General features: G+C 35.9%; 2 protein-coding genes across 8 annotated transcripts; both read right to left on the bottom strand.

The window, feature by feature from the left end:
* Positions 1-406: 406 nt before the first annotated feature.
* EMB1691 (Methyltransferase MT-A70 family protein) lies at positions 407-7,414 on the bottom strand. The gene is made up of 7 exons (XM_010257010.3): positions 7,257-7,414; positions 3,667-6,615; positions 2,790-2,873; positions 2,125-2,229; positions 1,936-2,044; positions 1,131-1,282; positions 407-938 (listed from the first exon to the last, which is right to left on the bottom strand). Exons 2-7 carry the CDS (start codon positions 6,466-6,468, stop codon positions 495-497), a joined length of 3,696 nt encoding a protein of 1,231 aa, XP_010255312.1. The 5' UTR covers positions 6,469-6,615; positions 7,257-7,414; the 3' UTR covers positions 407-494.
* A 12,554-nt stretch (positions 7,415-19,968) lies between these two features.
* Positions 19,969-27,303, bottom strand: ATI1 (mesoderm induction early response protein). Of its 7 annotated transcripts, none has more exons than XR_016080767.1 (4): positions 27,031-27,303; positions 24,110-24,984; positions 20,439-20,705; positions 20,199-20,354 (listed from the first exon to the last, which is right to left on the bottom strand). XR_016080767.1 is itself a non-coding variant. In XM_088895566.1 (3 exons), the coding sequence occupies exons 2-3, from the start codon at positions 24,965-24,967 to the stop codon at positions 20,186-20,188; spliced, it is 969 nt and encodes a 322-aa protein (XP_088751692.1). In that variant the 5' UTR covers positions 24,968-24,984; positions 27,031-27,303; the 3' UTR covers positions 19,969-20,185. The 7 variants fall into 7 exon arrangements, 5 of the variants coding, with proteins under 5 accessions (XP_088751692.1, XP_088751693.1, XP_010255311.1 ...); XR_016080768.1 differs by having other exon boundaries at positions 20,199-20,296; XM_088895566.1 differs by lacking the exon at positions 20,439-20,705 and having other exon boundaries at positions 19,969-20,296.
* Positions 27,304-27,750: the final 447 nt, after the last annotated feature.

Below are 27,750 nucleotides of genomic sequence, written 5' to 3'. Positions count from 1 at the left end.
TCATCTGTATTGAAGTCAAATAAAATAAGTTGAAATTTTGAAACAAAGATAGGTCAGAATTTACACTCAAATTATTTGCACTGCCACGGTTTTGCACCAGTGCAAATTTATATATATTGCGACCAGCTTAAGTTGTGTTTCGCATTAAAGTTACAACAATAGAGCTTGGGATATTATAAACAGATACAGATCAATAGAAACTTGGGACTAGACTGAGATAACGATTATGTAAGCAGGCACTGTCAATCAATAACTGTTTACTTTTTATTATTATCTTTTTCTACAACAGTTATTCTTTCCTTGAGTTGATTGCAATGCCTGGTATTTCTGTTAAGCGAAAATTAAAAAAAAAAAAAGAAAGAAAAAAGAAAATGCATGTATTTCAAGCACCATTGAGCAGAGGAAATAAGACATCAAAACATTTTCCCTTCCATTATATATTATGATAAAAGAATTACAGGACGAGGACAACACATCTTAGTGCTTGAATTTAGTTACAATAAATTGAGAGATCGATGGGAGTCGAAATCATTATGGCCTCCGCTTGCTTGTCCGCAAGATGGATTGTAACCGTAACTATCAAAAAACTTGTCATCTGAAGTTGTATTCCCAGAATCTGGTCCTTTAATGCCCCCCATTGGTGAAGCCCAGGGAGCAGGCGTTGAAGGGTTGGAGCTTGAAGCTTCTTGATTCAGGCTCAGCACATTTGGATTTTGTGGGGAGCTTATAGATGACCTTTTGTTTGTGGAATTCGTCACCGTCTGAGAAAGGGATGTTGACTGTGGCGGCTGCTGGCTCTTCTGTGGTGGTGACTTGGGTCGAAGGCTCTCTATCTCAGGCGTAGTCATTACAAGATGAGGAGCGTCTGGTGGTGGATTCCGTCCTCCTCCTCCCTGCCAAACTTTTCCATCTTTGTCGGCAAAATTCCTAACATATGCCTGCAGGATTAATGTCCCCAAAATCCTCAGAGGCAATGGCAGAAAAGATAAGAGTCTATGATAAGCAAAAATATTTATAAAACGAAGTCATCCAATAGTCCCTGAAACCCCCATTATTAAGTGGTGCAAATGAATTTTGATTAATTCTTTTACAAAGTTAGGACGGCAAAGCTTTGCTCAAAAATATTTTACCTCTGCATTGAAGTTTGAGGAAGATAATCCTTTTCCTACAGTCAGCCAACCTGATCGAATATTATGATCTTCACCAAAGAGTTCAATCCTCCTGCGTCCAAGAGCAAAATGCTCAATTATCCGGTACAGATCTTCAGGTTTTGTTGTTGAACCTGCAATTCCATTGGTAAAATGGTTCACTTAAGATCAGAACAGGAACATGTATGCAAGATCCTGCAACTATAGAGATGCAAACGAATTTTGATTGAATTGGATATACCTAGATCCAATTTTGAATTTGAATAAAATATTATCTATCAGATTTAGATTGGATTTGGATCAGATCTGTATATTGAACATCATTAATAAAGTAATAATAAATTTGATATTTTATATCATCAATAAAATGACAAAAATAACTTCCATGAGGTTTGAATATATGATTCTTTAGTTATAAACAACATCCAAACCAAGTAACCAACTTTACCAATAGATACGTACAAGGTTTATGTAGAAAAGGCATATACATATAAATGCAGTTGACATATAAGATTTGAATTGGAGCAGATCCATATTCGATCCAATTATAGACAGATTGAGTTCAAATCATCTTTAATCAGATTGGATTTGAATTCAAATTTGGGAAAACGGATATTATTTGCAGCCCCATGCAACTCCTTATTTCTAAACAACACAAAGATAGCTGGATGCAAACTCATTCTCTGTGACCAAGTAAATGAAGCATATATAGGCCATGCATGCAGTTGTTATCTGCACATGTTTTGCTCATATGAAAGCTGTCCCACACAAAATTATAAATACTAACCATAAGGAGGTTCTTCAGCAATAATTATATCTGTGTCAATGTTTGCATGGATGATATGACCATCAGTGCTTCGCCGAACAGTTCCTTTTATGCCCATCAAGCAATGCTCCTTCGTCCACAAAAAGAAAGGGAACAAAGAGGTAAGCTAACAGGTTTATCCTTGAAAATTAAAAGACAAATTCTACCAACCTTTGAGTGTTGAAACAAAGTATGAGAATCATGCCGCAAGCCTGGAGTTGCATTAGTTTTGTTCGTCTTCACCCAGCATATATCCTCACATCTACGGAATCCCCACTACATAACAAGTAAAAGATGCCAAAATAAATAAAGACCAATGAACATATCATAATCTCACAAAATGTAATGATATTTTGTGGGTCCTGAGAATTGAAGTGAACAAATTCAGCATGATATCAAATTCTCAAAGAAGTTCCCCTGTAAAACCCTCTTCCCAAATCTCAAATTTTCAATATGGCTGATAGAGTTCAAATCAATGTGATTGGTTATTGACCTGGTTGGTTGGACTAGTGACCTGGTCAAAATTCCTGGTTCAGGTTAACCTCTAACCTGCTATATTACAAAAAACTGTTGACAGTCAATAATCCGTTGACCTGAGCAGTTAAACTGTTGACCCATTCAATTTGTTTCTGCCTTACCAGTTATGTATTATTTTGACATTTTTGAAAAATTTCGTAATGATGACTTCATGGGTTGACCTGTTGACCCAGAGGAAAAGGCAGTTCAACCTCGGCCAGTTTTAAAACAATGATTCAGATGGGGCCAACACAAGTACATTTTTTTAATCCTCACTGATAACTGTTCCATAAATATTTTTGCATTACTAACATACATACCTTCTTTAGACACTGCCGTCCCTGCTCAAGACCCACACCATCACCAACCCAAAGGAAGATAAATGAAGGTGTGTCTGCGATTGCCTGACAAATTGAAGGATCAATATTTAGAATTCAAATCTGAGATTTGTGAAAGAGAATGATTTGGAAAATGACTGATGTAGGCAAGCACTTTTTTATGAGTATTAGGCATGTGCTTTTTGGTAACTGATGATATCAAATATTTGGCAAATCTTAACATATAAAGGAAAAACTCACTAACAACAATAAAATGCTTTCAATGCCCCCAAGGAAAAATAAATTGTAACCTCTCAACACTAGTTGTAGTCTGTAGAATATGAGAATGATAATAGGAAGGTCTACAGAAAGGAATATGGGGTGGATACCATGACTAACCCACAATATTGGGGTGCATTATTATCGTATTCGTCACATATTCTTTCACATAAATCAACATAGTCTCAGTTACTAATAAAAATAATGTGCATGTAAAGTTCATATCAAGTGGATTACATTGAGGAGGTAACATATAACAAAGGATTAAAATATTGATACAATACACCTTATACAAGGTGTATCGTATCAGTATCAGTGTACCCAGATACACTTGAATACACTGATACACAGGGTTTTTTAAAATGCTTAAAAGGTCTCAGATTCTCTTCCTAAACAATCACAATAAAATTAAAAAAAATAATAAAAATAAATAAAATAGGGTGAGCACCACTCGTATCGATACACATCGATACCCATGTTTGGGAATTGGGAGCATCTATATTTTAACCCTTGCATGTAACTTTACTGCCGTGTGTTATCAGCAACCTTTGAATTTTGTGCTAGAAAAGATAAGGCAGATACAGAAGAATATAATACAAACCTCAATTTTAAGGTTTAGAATTTCCTCAAATGTCCAGTACTCCATATGGTCAGCAACACCAGGTGCACGATGAACATATTCCTCCCAAGGTGGGTCCACAAGGATGACATCAAACTTGGTTCCAAAAAACTCTGGAGATAAGACATTCTCACGCAGGTCACACTTATAATACATGGGAGGGGAAGCAGATTTAGCCACAATCTCATCCTTCTTCTGAATAAGTTCTCGCAGTTTGGGGTAGTCCTCTACAACACTGGTAAGCTCCAGCTCCCTAATAAAATTTTGGGGTCGCATACCAGTGTCGACAAAATTTTGGGAGTAATCATTTTGCTCTCCTCTGGAAGGAGCTTTACCAGCTGGTCCATTAATTCTAGGAGGAACCCAGGCCCCAGGACCTTTATCATGAGGGGCTCCTCGTCCAATTCCACCAATAGCATTAAAACCTGGGCTGGGTATGTTTGGGGACACTCCTCTTCCAGGGCCTGGTTGATTGAAATACATAGCAGGGTTTGGACCAGTCCCCATTCCAGGGGCAAATCTAGGTCCCGATGGTCCATGAGGAACAGGAGAAAGGCCAGGAGGGACAGCTAACATATTAATATCAACACCTCTAGCCCCTGGCCAAACAATGGGGGCTGGAAAGGGTGGAATAAAGACATTTGGTGTAATGGGTGGACCTGGAGCAGGAGACATGTTTGGTCCAAGTGGCTGCATAGGTCCTGGTGGTAGACCAAGAGGGGCAAAGGGTGGCCCTAACATAGGCAGTGGTGGGATTGCAACCCGTTGGGCTTCCCTCCCTGTAGGTCTTCCCCTTCCTCCTCTCCCAAGCCTATTCCCCTTTGCTCCCTGTGGAACAGCTCTATTGAAGGAACTCAATCCCTGATTATTTCCAAATGGAGGTTGTGAACCACCACTAAAACTCTGACCTCCCCCAGTGCGATTGGAACTCATAGCACCCTTTTGTCCTCTTCCTTTCCCACCATGCATGTCAATGTTATTCCTACCATTCTGATCCAGCATAGGGGAACCATCATCTAGATATCTTTCCTGCAGATCATCTCCATGGACATATATTTCAGACATTCTTGCTCTGTCTTCAGGCAGATAACCCCAATCCTCATCACTTGTGGCTGAAGTAAAATCAGGTTGCTGACTCCCATCGGTCCTTCTCCCAATAAATGTAGATCCAGACTCTTCTCTTCCATAATCAAGAGGCTTGGTTTGGATCTCTATTGTATCAGAATTCTCATTTGCAGTACCAAAGCTTGATGAAGTTTTTGCACCTTCAGTCCTCCTGTCTTTCCTGAACCCACCCCGGTTGTGAAACTTTTCATTATCGGCCCTCTCACGCTCACGCTCATGCCTCTGCAAGTCCCACTCCTTATCATGATCAAAATCACCATCCCCATCTTTTGTCTCTTTATCTGTGATGCCATGATGCCTTTTCTTCCAAATATCCCTTGAACCTTCCCAATCCCTGTTTCTGTCACTCCAGCTACTATCTCTTGCTTTTGATCTTTCATCCCTGTAACCCTCCTTTTCTCTTTCCTTTCCCTTCAAGTTGATTCTTCTTTCACTATCTGAACCAGAATCATTTGATTCCTGGTGGCGCCTGCTATTCTTCTCAGGACTTCGGGACCTTTTGGAGTACCTCACATCCCTCCCATCTCTGTCCCTTGCCCGTGCATGGCCGTCTTCATCTGTGTTGACAGACCTCTCACGGCTTTCAGCCAAGTCACGGCTACTATGTGCAGAGTCCCGCTGCTGTCTATGCTTCTCAATCTTATCCCCATGAACCCTTGCGCTTGGCCTATGAACACTAGACTCATCCTCCACAAATGCACCTAATTTATCTCCAATCCTCCTCTGCTTATCATCTCTAGGCCCACTGGATCTCTCTTCACGAGCAATAGAATTTTGCCTACTATCGTCTTCCTGAACCTCAGACCTGCCTCTCCCCTTGCTCCTATCCCCATCAAGCTTTTTCTCTTCCCTGTTCCCAGCTTTGTTGCCCTTATCACTGTTTGAATCTACAATCCTGCTTTTGCTGTCAATAGGTTCATCTCTTGCATCTGTATTTCTCTCTCTACCCTTAAGTTCAGAAGTCTTCCCACTCCTTGATTCAGATTTATCTGCATAGTTACTTTCTTCTGCTTTCCTAACTGACTCAGAATCATCCCATCTTCTCCTTGGGTTTCTCTCCTGCTCACGAGATCCACGACCTTTCTCCCTGCTGCTCTCATTTCTTTCAGAATACCTGGAATCTCTATCCTGCATCTTTTCAAGCTCACCATCATGAGAATTTTCCAGCTTGCTTCTGCTTTTGCTCTGAGAACTTTCATGAGCCGAAGGTTTTGAACTTGTTTTCCTTGACGAGATCCTCTCGCCTTCCTCAATTGGGCCATGCCCTTTGCTCCCTGAAGCATCTCTCCCCTTTCGACTGCTTTCTGATTCTCTATCTTGATACCCATTACTTGAATTCTTTTCAGTTCTGTCCTCTTGGTTTTTCTTCATCTGCTTTTTTCTTATATCATATTCATCTTCATCCTCACTACCCGTCCTGTTTGAGCCACCTGACCTCTTTCGACTTTCATTTCTGTCCCCTAAACTCTTCCGTTTGCCACTGCTATCCCATTCTTCAGTTTCTTCTGCGTTGCAATGCTTTCTCGACTTGCTAGAACGGTGCTTCCTCTTGTCACTGCCTTCCCAGTCTTCCTCGTCTACAATCCTTTCACCCTTCATATCTGAGTTATCCTCAATATCTCGTTTCATGTAACTCCGACTGGGTTCAGGCGCATCCATTGCACGTGAAGGCCCTAACTACGCGGTTGTCTTTTTTTCTGTGCTTAGTTCTAATACAATCTAAAAGAACAAGTAATGAAAGAAAGGAGCGCTTTGGTCCTTCCAATTGCTGGACGAATTGCAGAATAATTCCATCAACAGGCCATCCTGAACAAAAAAAGAGAGAAGAAAACAAAAGAAAGTGTAAGGAAATTAAGCACAGGTTTTCTCCTTTCTAGACAATAATTAGCCAAGTGCATTCACCAATAAGAGCACAACCAAGTTTTCAGAAGACAAACTGGGACTACCCTCACAAAGGCTACTACTGATCCCAACTTTTGAATTCTGACTGAACGAGATCCGAACAGAAAACATATGCCTACCCAATCCAAATTAAACCCTAAAAGTTAAATCCCACACAAAGAAGTATACTGAATCAGCCGACTCACACAACACTAAAATACAACTGAACATCAAATGATTAAATCGGTCCTATTTCACAAGGAAAACCTAGAAATTGAATCAAATCAAACACTTGGTAATCAAACTCATGATAAAACCAATATAAGAATCTACAAGCCTGGCCCAGATATGCGCCTTGGGGGAAAAAAGGTATCACATCCAGAGTTCCAGTCAACACACAAGCAGCCATAACTATGATTCAGTAAAAAACAGAAGAAAAGCAATAACGTCCGACCAACGTCGAAAACGAAAGAAAAAGCGAAACACAAAATAAAATACGAGAGAGTGGGCAAGAGAAATTAGTAAAGTGTAAGAAGAAGCAAATGGATCGAAGAAGAGAAGCATACCTAGTTTGTCGCTGAAACCCTAGAAAACCCTAAATCGGGGTTTCCAGGTTCGAATGCTCAGGAAAGCCGAAGAAGAGGGGAGATGGCATGGTTATTTTCGTTTATTTAATAAATTATTTGTATTTGTATTTGTTTATTTGAAAAAAAAAAAAAAATAGGAGATCTTATTTAAGGGGGGCGGAACCGGAACGCGAAAGACAGGATGCTTCCCACTGAAATGCGCTGGGGTGTGTAATACGCTCATACAGGGTCGGCTGTCGACTTTTAAACGTGTACGGTGGCGTGTGGGACCCGTGTATGTTTGCCACCCAATCACAATGCGGTTGGAAGCTCCAAGCCTCCAAGCATTTGAGTTTAGACCTGCTAACCACGATACGTTAACGTTGGTAGTATCCTATTCATATGATACTACAGCCGCCCATCGGGAATATCTTTGTTTGCCTTCAGCCATCTCACACGTTTTCATTGTAAAGTGAAACTCGCTCTCACACGTTATCGTTAACATATGTGAGTCATGGGTCCCAGTGTGTTCATTCATCTAATCGGATTATCTGACTGATTTTTTTAACAGAAATTATCAAAAACTCCCCTGATACCTCTCTCCAAAGACCCCTATCCCACACATTTACGTAACATATTTGACCTTCTGCCGGGAGGTTACGTTACTAAGCGTTTCAGAAATTGTCATCACGTTTCTTTATTAATTTTCAGGGTAAATTACATGTGACCACCCTATACTTGGGAGGTGGTAAGACTGTGGATTTGAGTCGAACCGAGCCAAATATTAGGAGGCTCGAATTTGACTTGCCAAAGGTAGTATAAGGCTCGAGCTCGAGCTGGACTCGAGTCAAAATTCGTAAGCTTAAGTTCGATTCGTCTCAAGTTTGATTTGAGAAAAAATATTTTATAAAAATAAAAATTATATATAAAAATATTTTTATTTGATATTTAAAAAATTAAGAATTATAATATTTTTATTATATATATTATTTTTTATAAGCTTATTATATATATATATATACATACATATATACATATATATAAGTTCAAGCTTGGCTCATTTATTAATTGAGCTTGTAAGTTGGGCTCGAGTTTGACTCAAAGCTCGATTAAAACCAAGCCGAGCCGAGCTCGAATAACTCATGAAGAACTCAACTCGTGGCCACCCCTACTTGTCTCCCTGAACTATTAGATTTGTGACAAAAAACCTCCTAAACTTTTAGATTTCAACACTTCACCCTGATCCGTTAAAAAGTTGATGGTGAAAGTAAAATTATTAAATTGCCCCCTTTGAGATTTTATGGAATAACAAGTTAACAACAACAAATATCAAAGTGATGAAAAGGTACAAATGTTCTCAATGCATGGCTGTCAAGATGAACCTTGTCCAAAGAAAGTTGAGAGAAACATGTGATTATCAAGATTTCAAGTTAAAACTTAAAAGGGCAAAGGTTTCATAAAATAATATAAGAGTAGTTTGGGACTGGGGTTTTAAAAATGTTTAATGAAATACTCCATGAAGTTAATTGAGAGGATACCAATAGTGGAAACAAAAGTGTTGGAATCCAAAATTTAGGGGTCTTTGTCACCAAGCAAAGTTGAGGGTTGTGTCATACCCCAAAAATATAACGTGGTTGTTTGTAGTTTATCCTAAACTTTACATGACAAAAAGGCCACTAACATAATGTTTCTATTTTTCCAGGATCCCCTCAAGTTTTATCATCTTATTCCTACATGATTTCAATTTTCAACTAAGGTGGCATTTGATAAATCTAAAATTTGAAATATGAAAAGTTAAAAAGATGTTATTCGGGTCCGAAATATGAAAAGAAGTATAGATGATTTTCTGCTTTTTAGAGGTTATGAAAAGATAAGAACATTTGAGTTGGAACAGTTCTCCAACATCTGAAATTGTGAACCTTACTATTTTACCCTTAAAAATAAATTGTTTGATAATATTATAAATAATAAAAAGGATATTAAATAAAAATAGTATTTCATTAATAAACAAATATTATATTTTTTGAAATAAAATAATTATTTAATATTTAATTAAAAATAATACTTATTTATTTATTATTAAGTAATAACAAATAAAATATTTTAATTATTACTAATAAACATATTATGAAATATTCTTATTACTATATAAATATCAATACTAAATATTATTGTTTATTTAAATTAAAATGATATTATTATAATTTTATATTGGTAATTATTTAATAGTAGTATATTTATTATTAGTATTTTTATTATTAAATAATATTAAATAAATTGTTATTATTATTATTAAACATATTATTAGTTAATAATATATTTAAATAACTATTATAATATAAATATTTATTAGGTAATAATAAATTATTAATAAAAATTATGTAATAATAATATTTAAATAAATAATAATATTATTATTTATTATTACTATTATAATTATTATCATTATAAATAAACATACTATCGTTTATTATTGTTGTTGTTGTTGTTATTATTATTGTTGTTGTTGTTATTGTTAAACATATGACAATAATGAGGGCATTAATGTCATTTTATCACATATGAAATGTGTCTGATTTTGGTAAGACAAACTAGGTCTTACCAATTCATATCTGAATGTGTTTTAGATCCTCTAATCATACCTAGACTCAAACACCACTAGCATCTAAAAAGCAAAGCTTTCAGATTTGGTTTTCCAAATCAAACAACATTTATATTTATATTTATAGACATGATTTCAAGCAAAGAAAGGGGAATAAGGGGAATTCCATGTTTACTATTTATTCATGACATCTTCCATTATTGTTAAATAATCTATTCTTAAATAATCCATTAGTTATGAAAACTATTAAAAATTTCTGAAAAATATTCTACCAAAATATGAAATAATTATTTCAGAAATAATCCATTACTTAACAAATATTAATTATTTAATATTAATAAACATCGCATTATTTAACAATTTATTCATGACATCTTCCATGTTTAGTATTTATTCATGACATCTTCCATTATTATTAAATAATCTATTCTTAAATAATCCATTAGTTATGAAAACTATTAAAAATTTCTGAAAAATATTCTACCAAAATATGAAATAATTATTTCAGAAATAATCCATTACTTAACAAATAATTTAATAATCTACCAAAAACTAATAAACATCGCATTATTTAACAATTTTTGGTTATTAATAAATGTTCAAAATTTCAACGTTTAGCGTAATTTACTTTATCATTGTAATTTAATAAAATTTCATTAAATTTTTACAATAATAATTTATTGATAAAAGATATTACTAATTTCTATAAAATCAATAATTATAGTCAACAATTATCAAATAATTTAGGGAAAATCTTTAACTAATAATCCATAATTATTTTTTAAATAAGTAATTAAAAAATTAAGAAATTAATCTATAAAAAATTATTCAAATTTATTTAAATAATAATCCATTATTATTATTCAACTAAATAATTATTAAAAATTAGGAAAATTAAATTAGGGAATTAATCTATCGTAAATTGTTTCATAATTATTTAAATAGAAACCCATTATTATCATTTCAATAAATAATGGTTAAATAATTTAGGAAAATTGTTAAGTCTATCCACACCGATCTAGACCACTTGGTTAACTTCGATCATACTTGGTTTTACATTAATTAACAACAAATGGTTTACTTTTAATAAAAAATAATGTAATTTACCATAATCACATTAATTTACTATAATTATATTTACTTTGATTAATAGTAAATAATTTACATTAATTTATTGTTATTATAAATAATAATTTTACTATACATTACTATTAATCAATAGCAATTTCAATATTCTTTTTGGAAATTATCATAAAATATTATAATTTATTGTTAGTTAATTAATTATAGAAAATTATTAGAATGGTAGAGATGGCAATTTTCCTTGTAAAACTAGGGCTCTATCCTGCCACGCCCCGAACAGGGCAAGTTTTCTCAAATCTTAAACGAGGACAAGGCAGAAACAGAGTGGTGATAAGGAGAATATTTTTGCGCCAAATTAGGGATGGGGTTTGCATATAATTCCCCAAACTAGATGGTAAATTAGTAAAATATCCATAGATTTAATATTGATTTTTAAAATATGTCTATTTTTTCTTCATATTCTTATAATCCTAGAATCCCATAATTTCATTTATAAAATACCCCCAAATTCATATAATCCTATTTGTAAAATGTCCATATATTAGATTTTTTAGGTAATTGCATGTCTCAACGTGGGGAAATTTTAGGGGTTCCCCATCCTGATGGGGAATGGGTGCCTCGCCCCAAACGCGCCCCGCCACTAGGAGGGGTGCTCCATCCCGTGCATCGCACGGGCCCCCACTAGTCTCTCTCCATCCCTTTGTGTGTGTGTGTGTGTGTAATAGTAACTAGAAAATTTATCCTTTTCTTTAATTTTTTTTATTTTTTAATCCATGTCATTTTAGAAGCTACCAATTAGAAACTCTATTTTCCCCAAAAAAAATCTTCCTAAAATCTCGCCCCCCCACATGTTCCAATAACCTAAATAATCTAATACATAAAATTTACTTTAAACAACCTCCCCCACTATCCCCAACTTTCTCATAAGTTATCTCTAATTTAGTAGAGAGTTTCTCTCCTAAATTATCTCTAATTCTTATTTATCTTCTCTCCTACTTTTATGATATTAAAAAAAATTAAGACTTATTAAAATATTCTAACAAAATTATATAATAACTTTAAAATACTTATTAAAAATAAAAAATAATTATAATTGATTTAATAATATTCATATTATTAATAATTATTTTTACAAAATTCATCACAAAATTATGTACAAACAATATAAATTGTTATTTTCTGGATTATTCAATCCAAATGTTATTTAAATAATAAAATTTAACATTAAAAATGAAATGTTATTTAAATATTTCAATAACTAAATATCTTAAATATCAAAATATTAAAATTAATATTTTAAATCAATTAACAATATGTTTTAAATAGTTATTGAATAACTTTCAATTATAATAAATAGATTAAGATTTTAAATATTTAGTTAAATAACTAAATATTTTAAATAACGAAATCTTTAACATAACAAGATTATCAATAGTTAAAATAAAAAAATTATGTATTAATGGTACTATAACTTTATGGATTATTAACTTCAACAAGTAATTAATATTTCAAAATTTAAATAATGATACTATTTCAATAAATAAATAACAGTGTAAACAACTAATTTAATTTATACCAATTAATAATTCTAGAAAATAACTTTCAAAAAAAATTATTGTTTATTAATAATAACTTTAAAATCTTAATAATTATTTGTTATATATTTATCTATACTAAATTAATATTTATTGTATTTTAGTAATTGTTTATTATTTTTTGTGATAAATATATTTTCAATAATTATGTATAAATCTATTTTTGTTTTGTTATTTAATAGAAAATTTGCAATAATTATTGGAGTTTAAACTATTGTTATTTAGCTTTATAAATTTAATTTATTGTGTATTTTCACTATAAATTTTTAATAATTGTTGGAGATTAAACTATTGCTCACGAGTTGGTTCGGTTCAGTTGTAGGTTGTTTGGCCAACCAAATTGACTTGGCCAAGTTGGGGGATTGGTCAATCAAGTTATATCGGTTTGGGTCAATTATCGATTTGGTTGATCAGCCCAAAAGATTTAAACTTAAAAAATTAAATTTAAAAATTAAGTTTAAATTAAAAAAAAAATCAATGGCATTATTAAAAAATAAATTTAAAAATTAAATTTATGATATAAACTATTGTAGCCTAAGAAATATTAGAACGTTCCCACTTTCCTGTATTGAAAAAATATATATTTAAAATATAAAATATTAATATATATCTATGGTTGGGTCATTCAATTTTAGTCAGTTTACAAATGGCCAAAACAAAACTGATCCAACCTAGTCAAGTTGGGAAATTGTTGAACCAAAGCCAACTGGAAATACTATAAATCAGGTTGGTCAGTTTCATTAGTTTGATTCGAAATGACAATGGGGCGGGGCAGGGACCAGGAGCCTCTCCCTATCCTCGTCCCCACAAAAATCCCCATCCACGTCCTTGTCCCCATCCCCACTAACGGGGACAAATTTATCCCCATCCCAATAGGGATCCCCACTCCCTGTGATTCTTTATAATATCAACCATTATGTTTTTATTTTTTATTCTATTTAAAAAATAAAAATAAAATAATTAAAATTTACAATCCTATTAGAAAAGATTGAAACATATTCAACCATATTTTTAAAAATATTAACATATGGATGTATGTGTACATATACACATATATAAATGTATGTGTGTGTGTGTGTATAGCAGGGATCCCATGGGGTGCGGGGCAAGGAGTGCTCTCCCCGTCCCCGCACCGTCCCCACCAACATGGATGAAGATCGGGGAAATGGGGAAATTGTCATCCCTAAGTATAATAAATAAACAACCATATCTAAAATTAATTATTGTTATTTTTGTATTATAAAAACATTATTAAAAGCAATGTATAAAATATAAATGATTATTAATTATTATATAAAACAATTTATACTCTTACATGTTTCTATTGTTTATCTTTAACTTAACAAATCCCATGCATCGCATGCAGGGGCGGAGCCAAGGGGGGACCCAGGGGAGCCATGGCCCCCCCTATGGTTCAAAACATCCCCACTTTAATATAGCTTTTCATGTAAATTTTCCCCTCCCCCCACTCTCCATCTCAATGGTTGGCCCCCCTATGGGCCCATCCATACTTCATTTATGTTTTGGCCCCCCTTATAACAATTTCCTAGTTCTGCCCCTAATCGCATGGGTCCCATTAATATATATATATATATATATATATATATGGAATCAAATTAAATTACAACAAATTAAATAAGGGTGGAATATAATTTGATCCAATTATGAATGGATTGAATTTGGATCACCTTTAATGAGATCAAGTTTGAATCTGGGTAATCCGATAAAAGGGATGAAAATGTAGCAAGATTTGATACCATGCCTCCAAAATAGTAGGGATGCGGAATTAGCAAGGTTAGACTGAAATCTAGTGTAGAGCTACTTGACCAATGGACCATCTAGTGGTTAGAATGGTGGTGAAGATGTAAGAGGAACATATAGAAATGGCGAGGTGAAAAGATATGTCAATGTTTGGTGAGTGGAAGTGAAGGGATTATAATTGCATTGTCATTATTACTTATTAGGGTCTAACGCAACAGTGGAGTATTTTTAGGGCATAAAATTTTGGTTATGGGTAGCTGGATTCGGGTGTGGTACTTTTGTATTATTGTAACAGAGAAAGGGCTACAAATACCCGACCCTGTTTAGCCGTTTCCCTTATAACATGTATCTGTTTAGACATTAACAGATCTTTTTTTGATACGCAAAAACATTCATTAAAACTAAACCAGCAAACAAAGAACAAAGGAATGACTCTCGAGAGGTTAGCCTAAATCAGAGCTAACAATGGACTGAATCCAAGTAGGGTAGTCAAAAATAAACAGACCCCAATTCTGAAAACCCCTCTAAGCCAAAGCATGAGCATTGGAATTACAACTCCTGCTCACAAAGGAAAAAGAAATAGAAAAAGTCGTAGCCACATTCAAGATATCCTTTAGCAGGGATTTCACAGTAGTAGGAACCTCAGAGAAGCCTTTCTGAAAGGCATTTACAATCTCCTGGCAGTCAGATTCAATAACACAAAAAGAGAGGCCCACCACCTTTGCCAAGTCTAAGCCTTGCCTAACCGCAATAGCTTCAGCCTGAAGAGCTGAAACCACAAAAACAGGTCCATAGCAGGCTGCCACACAAAATCCAGTGTGATCTCTGATAACAACACCACAACTTCCTGAACTAGGTTGTCTAAAATCTCTATCCACATTTATCTTAAAAACACCTGCACAGGGAGGCACCCAAAAAGTATTGCAGCTCCGGTTTGTCTCAGATACACTCATACCTTCTGAGAAGTTCTTTGAAATCTCTTGCCATGAGCAGCAATTGCCTACAAACATCTGAAAGGATAAGATTCACATTGAAACTTTCATTATAAAAAATAACTTTGTTTCTGGCTTTTCAAATGAACCAGAACAGATAGGCTGTGTTTTGGAGTAGAAAAGCTGAGATTTATTTTGAAACTTTGCAGGATTGGATCCATCCAACAAACTAGTCAGTGAAGGTTATACTTGGAAGATAAACCTCCATTCTTGCATTGAAACAACTCCCAAACCATACCTTCCTTATCTCCTCATAGGAACACAATGCATGAAAGATAGTCTCAGGTTCTTTACCACAATGCCTGCATTCTCAAAGTTGATAATTTTCTTATGGACCAGATTTGAACTAATTGGAAGAGCATTCCTACAGCATTTCCAAATGAAAGATTTTATCTTCGGTTCCACTGGTAATTTCCAAATCGCTTACTAGAGAGTACTTCTTGGCACAAGGTTATTACCATTGTTTTTTGAGACCTGATTTTGTTTTGCCAGAAAATAGGCCGACCTGACATTGAAATTACCTGTAGTGTCTGGAATCCAAGCTAAGACATCATCCCACTCACCCCTAGCTAAGGTGATCTTTTCAATTTGGTCAGCAATAATCCCATTGAAGCAACCCCAGATTACTTCAGTATTCCATCTCCTATTCTTAGAATCAATAAGTTCATTGACAAACTGAGGAGTACTTGGTCCAGGATTTGGCCCCATAACCTTAAAGCCCTCCACCCCCGGCAGCCAATTATCAGTCCAAATGGAAACATCACTACCTATGTTAACTAACCAACAAGCCCCTCTTAACACTGGTTCTCTTCTTGCCAAAATGCTCCTCCACCCCTAGGAGCCACGTGTAGGCAGCTTGTCTCTAAGAAAATTTTTATTTACGAAATATTTATTTTGAATTACTTGTGCCCACAAACTATTCTCTTTATTTGCAAGCCTCTAGGCTAACTTGGCTAAGAGAGCCACATTGAAACAATGAGGATCCCTGAAGCCAAGGCCACCATTGCCTTTGTTTTCTGTTAAGGACTCCCAAGGAAGCCAGTGAATCTTGCTTTTCTCATTTGAATGTCCCCCACTAGAAGGACCTCTGAAGTTTGTTAATTTCATTACAAATTTTCTTTGGCAGAAGAAAGCAAGGATAGTAGCAACCACTGATTTCAGGAGCACCTCCTTGCCCTCTCAGGTGATGTACTTCTCATTTTGGGCATTTGTTTTCTTTTGCACCCTCTCTACCAGATAGGAGAAAAGATTTGCTTTGGATTTGCCCATCTAGGTTGGCAAGCCCAAGTACTTCGACGGGCTCCTAACAAGCTTGATTTTAAGGCTTTTTGCTATTATCCTCGTGAATCTAGGGTGGGTTTTAAAGCTGAAAAAAACCTCAGGTTTAGCAAAACTCACCTGTTGACCCGAGGCCTTTTCATAAATTCAAATCGCTTCCACTACATGGGCTCCTTCTTGGAGGGAGGCTCCAGTAAAGATGTAGCTATCATCTACAAAGAATAGGTGAGATATAACAGGACAATGAGCATTTAACTTGATACCTGAAAATTTAGCATTTTGCACTAGGTTTGTTAGGCTAGCTGAGAACATCTCAGAGCACAGAATGAAAAGAGAGGGGGAGAGAGGGTCTCCCTGTCTTATCCCTCTCTCTGGGATGATTTTCTCAGAAGGGGAGCCATTCACAAGAATTTGGTAAGTTATTTATTGTGGTAACACATTCCATTTCCCAATGTATCCATTTTGGACCAAAACCTAAGGTTTGAAGGACCCTTTCAAGAAAGGCCATTACAGTCTATCATAAGCCTTATTCATATCAAGTTTTAAGTCTATCATCCCTCTCTGGTTCTTTGAGGTCCTCATATGATGAATGAGTTCATGAGCAATGAGGATGTTGTTAGCTATCATTTTGCCTAGAATGGAGGAACTCTGGTTTTTGCTGATAATGGTGTCTAGCATCGGCTTTAGCCTGTTCACTAGAATTTTGGAGATAATCTTGTATATAGTGTTGCACAGAATGATGGGCCTATAATGAGCAACACATTCTGGGTTCTTGTTTTTTGGGATCAGAGCTATGTAAGTTGTGTTCAATTCCCTCAGAAGGTGGCCTGAGTGAAAAAAAACTCTTAACATGACATCCTCCTTCACACTGCCCTAGTATTTTTGACAAAAGAAGTTTGAAAAGCCATCCGATCTTGGTGCCTTCCTAAGGCCCATTTGGAACAAAGCCACAGTAATCTCCTCCTCAATAATATCTCTCTCAAGCCAATCCCTAGCATCCTCTGTTAGTCTGCTATTACCAAAACTAGTTGCCATATTCAACATTTCCCCATAAGGGTTTGAGGATTTAAAGATGCTTCCAAAATGACTAACTAGAATTTTAGAGATCCTATCCTCGCCCTCGACCCAAATTCCATTGGAGTCCTATATTTTGGAAATTTGATTTTTCGCCCTTCTCTTAATAGTTTGAATGTGAAAGGATTTGGTATTTCTATCACCTAGACTAAGTCAATTAATCCTAGATTTTTTGAACCACAACATCTCTTCTCTTCTCATCCAAGAGTCAAGTTGATCCTGCGGTCTATTCACTACTTCTAATTTAAAGTCATCTCTGTTGGCATTTATTTCTTTGGCTAGGGCTTCCCTCGTTTCAGCTATCTTATCTTGGATGTTCCCAAACACTTCTCTATTCCACTCTTGAAAATTTTGTCGAAAAATTTACATTTATCCTTAAAATTATATTGATTTGAGCCTGAAAACTGAGTTTCCCACAAAACTGGGTTTCCCACATCTTTTGGATAAACGGATCACTATCACTATGGATCGTCCAGGTTTCTACGAATATGAAGGGCCTCACTTTTTTAGTAGGAGGGACTCAGTATCAGTAATAAGAGAAAAATGGTCTGACCCGAGGTAAGTAGAACCTAATTCCAACCCATTGAAACAGAAGCCTCGAATCTGAATGTTTAAACCACAGTCAAAGGCTGCTACTTTAGCTCCAATTGAATACACACGTGATGGTACATAATCATAGGTTCATAGCTGACGTGGGTTGTTATTATTGGATTGTTTGGTAGGAGTTATTATTGGTTAAATGCATCATAACACAGCCATCAAGTTAACCAATTCACCATTCGTTATTTGGGTCCCACTTTCCATATGACTGCAATTGTCTTTTTAATTATTACATGCGGTTGCTATCTTGTCATATTTCTTTGATTTAGTTCCTAGGTGTGACAAACCATAAGAGTGCATCTCGGTATCCTCTTATCATACGACACCTGGCAAGTTGTATGATTTCAAACCGCTATGGCGGCCCCAAACCCGAATCCCGACAGAGGCCCCCTTCGTGTTGTTAGATTAGAATTGGCGAGATCCATACCTTTTCCTTCTTTCATGTCTTAATATTAAAATATATTAATATATTAATATATATATATATATATATATATATATATATATAATTTTTTTCTATGAAGGTTAAAATGATAATATATTAACACCTGTTAGTCTGAGTTTTAGACATTTTGAAAAGTTGTGGTGATTTTAAGAGAATTGTTAAAAACTCGTAGTGAGTTTTAGACAATTTTCCATTTTTTATCTAAAAACTTATCTTCTATTTAGATCACTGCTGATGATCATTGCTGTCCACCTTGCCCAGCTGTTAATGGCGGTCATTAATGAGCGGCAGCTCTCTTTGATTAGGTTTTAGAGTAGAAGTAATGAGACTGGATCTGCTCCTCACAGATTACATCTCACACCAACTCACTTAGTGGTGTAAATCGGGCTGTGTGAGGCCGGTATGGCACAACTTTGCGGGTTTCCTGTGTTTTGGCGGACCATGCTGTGCTGGGCCATGTTTGTGATACTTCAGAGTCAAGCCCAACACAACACATGGCACAAGTTCAGGTGGGCCTAGGCCAGCCATGTCATGTTGTACCATAGGTTCAGCTGGGCCATAGGCCGAGCCTTAGGCCAAGCCATGAAAGGCATAATTTAAAAAAATAATAATAATAATAAAATTAAAATACTCACAAATTAAAAAAATCTCAAAATTTTATTTTATATGAATTTTGATGTATACAATTGTTTATATATGTGTTGTATCGGTCTCTACAGGCCTGAAATCGCAAGCCTGACATGACCCGCATGCTACAGTAACGGGTTGGGCTATGTCGACCCATGGGCGGCATGACCATTTATAGTTCTAACCTCATAACGAGTCCCGGTCGCACATCTAGAGCATATCACGCACTTTATGTTTATGTTCCCAAAACATGTCAACGAAACATGTTCCTTTCACACCGCACATCTCATACTGTCGTACATAACGTCTGTTAATAGAGGGTTGGAACCTGTTTTGAAGATCTCAACTCGGTTAAGAGAACTACCCCCGATTGTGTAGTCCCATCAACCCCCAAAACCAAAAAAGTCCGAGGGATCATTTGGGCCGTCAATAAATCAAGCCAGGCCACCACCACTAAGCGCCTTGATGATTTAATTGGGTCAGGGCACACAGCTCGAACGAAACTTGTACATAATAAGGCCATCATGTAGGCCATTGAAGCTGGTCCAATGACTTATGCTGCGCCTAGCTGTTATTAGTTAATTTAAAAACCTGTATTTGCTAAAACGTGATTAGATCAATTCATTTTTTTTTACGTTCTCCTAATAATCAGAAATTTATTTATATTTATCAATTGTTTTTTTTTCAGGATAAATCTCATACAAAAATGTTTCAATAAATGGCCACAATACCAAACAGCCTCCAAGGGAATGAATTCTTTGATTGCAGGAATCAATGAGAGAAGCATTTTGAGAAAAAGGCTCATTTCCTCTTTTGGATTGTGAATTGTGAAAGTTGACTTCGAAATCTATCTATGTGCATCTTTTGGATGGTTAAATATCAGCCTTTTGAAAAAAAATTGGAACTTTCCCATAAATTGCGCCTCTGTGCCTCCTATGATTTGCAATCAACCAAATACAATGCTTTACTCGGCTCCCTGGACCCTGATCCAGCCATTGTGTTAATCAACCACGAAGGGAACGGGTTTCAATATATACATTCCTTCACCAAGTAAAAAAAAAATGCGTTGTTTCCTCTCTAATAAATGTCAATACTTATAAATAGGACGGTGAAGTATGAAAATACCTTAGCACAATAATAATCAAAGGAAGAATATATCATGCCAATGAAATAGGTGTCATCTTCTTACAGTGGCAGCATAAATAGCATACCCATCCCCACTCCCCACAATTCACACCATCTGTTTCTGTGCATAAGTGCATTTTGCTTCTTCTTTTCGTCGTCATCCTAACGCTCGGCAGAGGTGCTGCCCCTGATGGCTGAACCTTGTCGGTGGCCACCCACAATAACATCTTTCAATCGAGAAATGGGGCCTAGCATTCGGTTCATCTTCTGTCCCATGATAATCACAAGAATGAAAATGAAGCAATGCTAGCATGCACTATGCAATACCATAAAGGACTGAGAATACAACCATTCATTCATTCACAATTGCTAGCTTCAGACTCATGTTATACAGCACATATAATTTGCAGACTACTAACAAACCTGGCAGAAGAAGTTTTTATTTTATTCTATTTCACCGTCACTTCGCCTTCAGTACTTTTTGAGTAGAGTGCAGAGAGGAAAATAAATGGAGAGAGAGTGGGGGGGGGGGGTGGATTAGATTTTTCACATTATGGTCTGGACATGAAGCCAAGGCAAGTGAATTAGATTTTGCCAAGTTGGCTCTTTGGTATTTTTTTGTTAATAAAACAATAAAGATTTTATTAAAATAACAAGGAAAAGATACAAGGAGAGTGACCAGAAGTCACAAGAGAAAGAAAAACAAGGCAAGAAGCAGCTCCCACAAAAAGGAACAAACCCAAGAAATCCAAAACCCAAAACACCAGGAAATGAAGAACTTGCTACAACAAACAAGCCTGCACCATGAGACAAACAACCATGCCCAAACAGAAACTAAAAAACAAAAAAAACTTACTAAGCCTCCTACTTCTTTGATGTTCTCTTGAATTTTAACATCTTGTTTGGTCCAACCCCAAGAAGACCCCCCCACCCCCCTTTCATCCTAGCAAAAGCTTTTAAGACCAAGACTGTTTCTTCCAATACCGGTTGGCTCTTAGGTATTGCGCTATTTGTATTTCCAAATTTCTTACCATCTCAGCCTCTCTTTGTTTCACTCTCCCCATTATAATAATAATAATAATTATTATTATTAGTATTGTTGTTGTTGTTGTTAATATGATTTGTGTTGGAGGGTGAACTCCATTGAGGCGGTGGTTGGTCCTCCAAAGGTTCAAGCAGACTGGTAATGGTTGGAAGGAGGGGAGAGAGAGAGGGAAGAAGAAAGAGAAAATATGAGTTGTTAACTCCCTAATGGGTCACTAGCTAAAAAAAAAAAAACTCCCTAATGGGTCAGATGGGTGTGTTGTTAGTGGGTCCCCCTATTTGGGTATGGGGCCCCTATTTATAGAGTTTGGGTCCTCCATATTCCAGAAGCTTCTTATACACTAAAACATTCTTGTATTTTATCTCCAGCACTTAACAGAACTTTTAATTAGATGATTATTTGGTCCAAAACGGTTTGGCCTGACCCGGGTTTAGGCCAGGTCAACCAGCGAACTTACGATTTGAAAATTAAAACTCTCAGGCTGGCAAATATGAGAACACAGGTTTGAGTATGAGAGTGGTCACTGTGCAAATAATGCCAAAGGTTAGGACCATATCCAGTGATCAGAGCCTGGTTTTCACTGTTGTTTTAATTGTCTAGGCCATTCAATCTGGATAGCTAAACTGGTGACCTATTACCTGGAAAGAAAGCTGGGCCAACCTCTAGTACAGTTTCTAAAACATTGGTCCAAAGTGGGCCATTTAGTAGGGGTGCAACTTGGGTGGGTTAGGTCCAGTGTTTTAAAAGCACAAGGTGCAAAAAAGGTGCAGGGGCCAATTTGTGCCCAAGGCACAAGGCGAGGCACACACCTTTTTGAAGTAAGGCGCAAATATACAAAAGTAAATGCTAAAAAACAAAAAATGTCAGAAAATTCAAAAACTTAAACATAATATTAATAAAAATATAAACTTAAAATTTAAAATAAAAAACCTATTATCTCAAATTAAAATACATAAACATAACATGTAAAGTGTATTCAAATGAAAATTTAAAAATAAAATCAAACATATAAAACGTTTTCAAGCATGTGAAACCCACAATTTCTTTTTTTCCTCAATTGTATTACTTAAAGTAGCTAATGTGATATAAAACATATTACATTCCTGATTCTACGAGCCGCCTTTGTGCCACGCCCCTCAAGGCAAGCCCAAACAAGTCCATGTTAGGGTCTTAAATTCTTAGTTCTCACACAAAAATAATGATTTTATAATTTTAAATGATTTTTAAGAAAGTATTTTATTAGGATAAACGAATGAACAACATTAGCAAATAGGGGGTTCTCAGAGAGAAAGCAAAAAAGCATAGAATTTTCAAAAGGTGCGCCTTTTGAAAGGGCTGCTACTTAGGACCTAGGCAAGGTGCATACCCTAAAATGCACCTCACCTGTGCGCCTTTTAAATCACTGGTTAGGTCGGGTTGAATGTCAACCCAGGCCCAAACCCTAAAGATGCAAACCTTGGGCTTGGACCTGGCCCAACCCAAGGTTAAGCCCAAGTTTATCAACCCAAGCTTAACCAAACACAACTTGGGTTGGGCTCAGGCTCAGGCTGGGCCGGGTTAGGTTAGTTAGGCTTGGGCAGGTTGGTCAGGTTTAAAATAATTTATGTATATATTTTTACATAGTTATCTTTTATTGGGCTTTATGGGCCCAACTTAAGAGTATAATTGATTGAAAATATATACAAATTTCATTTACAAATGTACATATACACATATATGCATAATTAGAAGAAAATATATTTTTATATAAATATAGCAGACGTGTTTATTATTAGGTGGGCTCAGATAGGGTCGGGCTCAGGCTACCAAAGGCCTCAACCGAAGTTTAGGTCAGGCCTGAGTTTTCTAGCCCATGCTCAGCCCACAGCCCCAAAACTCAAGCCCAACCAGCACAAAAACTCGGGTTGGGTCGGGCTTGGGTTGTACCCGCCCAAGTTGCACCCCTAAATTTAGTAACAAAAGAAGCATTGCAAGGACTTGGGTACTGTCAATAATAATTATTGATTATTTATTTCCACTTCCTGCTCCTAGAAAAATGTCTTGCTAGCAACAATGTATGCAACTATGCATTAAATTGGAACCCATGTTACTTAAAGTCTTACTACACAATTGCAATCTTTTATCCAATTGCAACTCAGTAAATTAATTTGCAATGATTCGGATAAATAAATCAGGAGAGATGCGTACAATCCAAGGAACCCCACAGGATGCAGCCACTTAACATCCAGTATTCAAGATCCAGAATTCCAGATTCAAACTGCATGGCCATCTAATGGATTTTAGAGTGCTCACCCATCACAATCTCTTAACTACTTTTCCAAAATTATTTGACAATCCATTGCCTCATACACAATTGCATGTAATCAGAGACTCCAATATATAGGAAGTTCTTTTCCATAAAAGTTTAAAAATGGATAACTTATAATGGAGTCAAAATGTCAAGTAAATGCACATTGTTATAAAATAAATCAACTATCATAAAGCATAATATTGCAAAAGTAAACATCAATAAGTCAATATCAATAAGCCCAGGTCCAAACCAAGCCCCAAAGCATTATGATCAATAATCATCAAAAAGAATGATTTTTGTCTTAAAAAATTCCCACATAAAGAACCATTGACGTACCTCATCACCGGTGCTAAGTTGCCACTTAAGCTGTTGAACCTGCCATCTTTGTTGTTGCCATCGGTGCCCAATAACTACAAGGCCCATCAAAGCAGCAGCAACTACAACAGACCAAAATGCATTTGCCTCCTTTGCATGAGCATACAGTGAAGCCACCCGTCTCTTCCACCATGCTTCACAGGGAAGACCAGAGCCACTAAACTTGTCTTCTTTTGTAGGATCTAGTGGCTTTGATAAATCTGAAGGATAATCAAAGCTTCGCTTGGAAGGATCATTATCAGAAATAACTGTATTGTCATCATATAAAGTAGACCCACTAATATCTGCTTCACCATGGAAAGAACCGAATTTAGTTGTTGTGTATATGTTCTGTTCTCCATGAACCAAATTTATCCCTTGTAGGGCTGAACCTTCCTCGAACTCTGTAGCATGAACAGAGAGCCTATTACCCTTTTCATCAAAGAATTGAATCCCAGGAAACTCATCTGGTATTGTCAAACCTTTGGCATTCCAATTATCCTCATATTTTACACTTGATATATCTCCTTCCTCCATATCCATTCTAGGAACCTCATTGGAACCTATATGGTTGCCACCAGGTTCATTATGGATCTCACTGCTATCAGGCTCCAATGGCAGATTTTCATGCTGGCTAGGTGGAAATACAAAGTGATCAGACATGAAGAATGCACGAGAGGCTTCATCATCACCATCAACATCATTCCCCCTCACATCATTATTTGGTCCAAACCCTTTTGGACCAGGGGCAGCAGCATATGCCGATGCTGTAAGTGACACAACTTCCCATTCAGTCCCACGGGTGGAAGTCTCTGCTCCCTCCTTCTCATCATTTGCCATATTCCAATATTTATGCCCTAAATAATTAACAAACACTCACAAACATAAGCTTCATAATACCAAGAGCCAGAAGGAATAAAAATTAATCCTAACACGCTATGTTCACTTATATGATAACTATAAAATTTTTGTACCTATCAGCTTTCAAAGTTGGCAGGTCAAAATGGAAAAAATCGGTAAAGGACCCAAAAAAAAAAGTCCGAGATGGGGGTTCAGAAGGGGAGTGTAAAACAGTAAATTCAATTAAAGAGACCAAATACAGAATGAAAGGATGTTGAGAAAGCAATAATATAGAACTGCATCAACTCATAAGGAACCAAACCAACAGCTCTTGCCACTCGCTACCTGGAAAAATCACCCATGGTCAAATTGGCTGACCGTAGAAAACAAGAAAACACAGTGTTCTTCCTAAATTATGAGATAATACCGCATTATCTTTAAAACTGAACCAGATACAGATACAGCTGCCAATGATTTTAATTTCGATAGCTGTCTAGTACGGAAGGTCAAAACTGTTATCTCATTATGATATTAAAACTAACAAGGAAAATTAGGAAAAATAAATAACTAAGATAAAAAGGAAGTACATCTCTCTCTAAATGCCCATCTCTGTTTTGGATGTATATAGTATTAATTAATTGCATTTCAAAACATGGGAATAAGAACATGTCAATGTTACTAATGGAAACATTTTTTCCGAAAATTGGAGGGAACAATCTAAACTTTGAAATCTTAATCTTACTTTTATGAGAACAATCCCCAATTGTTCGCATTTCATGTACATCATACATACCCACTTTCATACACCATTTCAGATGACTTAAGTTATTAATCTTAATATCTTTGTGGTACCGCCAACCCAAGAGCTCCATATCAAAGTTTCAGAACAATTGTGTGTACTAATCTTCTATTAATGGATAAGCATGAAACTGAACGTTTGAATGGCAATCGTCTGCATGCAGGTTAAGAAGAGAATACATGAAAAAGTCTGTTCTACTTTTTCATTTAACTGTTTGAATAACTAGCAAAATAGCAGCAATTTAATGGATATTCTTGGTGATTATTGATTTCTGGTGTTGAAACTATTTTACTTCTAATTCTTTCCTTCTCTTTCCTTATGTATTAAAAAGGTAGATGATGTAATGAAGAAAGTGCTGTGCTGAAGGAACTAATCAAGTTTCAAGAGAATAAGGAAAGACATCAATATATAGAGTCCCCTTAAAACTTTTGTAGTAGTGGAAACAAATTTCAGTTTTAGAGAAAATTTAAAGACTTTGAGGCATTATAATTAGATATAGTGGGAAAATGTTTTTGAATGGCATGGAATTGGTAACTTGAAACAAATGTAGTCACTATGGCAACCACCACAGACCTTGTAACGAAAGGTTCAATGAATACCGCTAAAAACAATTCAATTTCTTATGCTTAAATTGAAAGACAACAGCAGTGAGTTAAAAAAAAAAAGAGGAAAATTTCAGGCACGTGAAATCAAATCCGATCTTTTTATTCTAGCACAACCACCAATTCATAAGAAGCTAACTCGTAAACAATTCCCAATAGAAAGTATAGTGAATTATCGGGTAATGTTTCTGAAACAAGTGGATAAAGCAAAACAATCAAATAAATCAATACTCTACTTGAAACAACCGTCCGCAATCAACAGAGATATTTCTTGATAAATAAATACGGGACAAATGAATAATTGTCCAATATAATTTCACGAAAATTAACTTCTAATCACCACTTGGAGGAAACTTCATTAAACAACGCTAAATCATCCAGGCCGAACCGAATCAAATCAAAACCCTAATTAATCCACCAGTAAACAGAATTAACTCATCTTAATGAACCCGACTAGGTAAACAAAAACATTTAGATTTGAATATCATCAAACGCCACAAAAACAAATGGAATCCAATCGATTTGCACAAACAGCAATATATATAAGAAAAAAAAAATAAGTAACTGAATCAATCAATACATGGAACTAATGAAAACCCAAATCGTTAACAGATCCGATCCATAACAAACCGATAAGAGTACGAGATTTATTTGTATATTACCTACGACAGTCCTATCGTCGGTAGCCTCCGGCGAGGAATGGAAAAGAAAAAAGGAGAGAGATCTTTTTAGGTTCACAAACGAAATTCAGGCGAGAACGAAAACTGTCTGGAGAAACTGTTACGAGGAGAAGCTTTTATTTATATTTACAGAATTCCCATTAAAAGAGATAAAATGAAAAACCCGTTCGAGCAGTAATTGCTCGATCGACCGATGGGTTTTACCGGCTGTAGCCAGTCAAATTGCATTATGGATTTGTGTAGATGACATCTATAGTTTCGGAATCCGAAGTTAATACCCAACGACAAAAAATGAAGCCCGAGACGATGATATCAATTGCTTGCACCCACTTACACGGTTACACCGGGTCAGCCCTACACTCCACAGATATCCTTGCGTGCGGGAGAAGAAAAATAAATCCACTGGTTCGCGGACTAGTTTAATTTAGTGGTGCCGCGGGTGCGTAACTCGAACACTGTATTTTCCTCTTGCCGTGGGCGATTACTTACAACAAGAGAAGAGCGGGAAAGTAAAATGGTTGCGTCATGTATCATTGTACAAGATCTGACGGTCATGAAATCCGAGAAGTAGCCGGTCGTGTGACTCATGATGCAACAAATCAGTACCTCAAAATTATTCTTTTCTTCTTTGAAAATAAATTCATATGATTACCTCATATTTTCCGGGAGAATTATTGGATGCATCTGCATCCGCATTCAGGT

Source organism: Nelumbo nucifera, chromosome 1 (assembly GCF_055504915.1).
Source record: "Nelumbo nucifera cultivar China Antique chromosome 1, China Antique-T2T, whole genome shotgun sequence".
Lineage (NCBI taxonomy): Eukaryota > Viridiplantae > Streptophyta > Magnoliopsida > Proteales > Nelumbonaceae > Nelumbo > Nelumbo nucifera.
This window is presented reverse-complemented; position numbering and strand designations above follow the sequence as displayed.

Bases quoted from the DNA above. Each gene is read 5' to 3' on its own strand.
- EMB1691 (XM_010257010.3), bottom strand. From the start codon at position 6,468: ATGGATGCGCCTGAACCCAGTCGGAGTTACATGAAACGAGATATTGAG. The intron at 2,045-2,124 runs GTTGGTAGAATT...TTGTGGACGAAG, and splicing joins CTTTGTTTCAACACTCAAAG to GAGCATTGCTTGATGGGCAT. The intron at 939-1,130 runs GTAAAATATTTT...TTAATCCTGCAG, and splicing joins CCTCAAACTTCAATGCAGAG to GCATATGTTAGGAATTTTGC.
- ATI1 (XM_088895566.1), bottom strand. From the start codon at position 24,967: ATGGCAAATGATGAGAAGGAGGGAGCAGAGACTTCCACCCGTGGGACT. The intron at 20,297-24,109 runs GTACGTCAATGG...TGGCTGGATCAG, and splicing joins AACTTAGCACCGGTGATGAG to GGTCCAGGGAGCCGAGTAAA.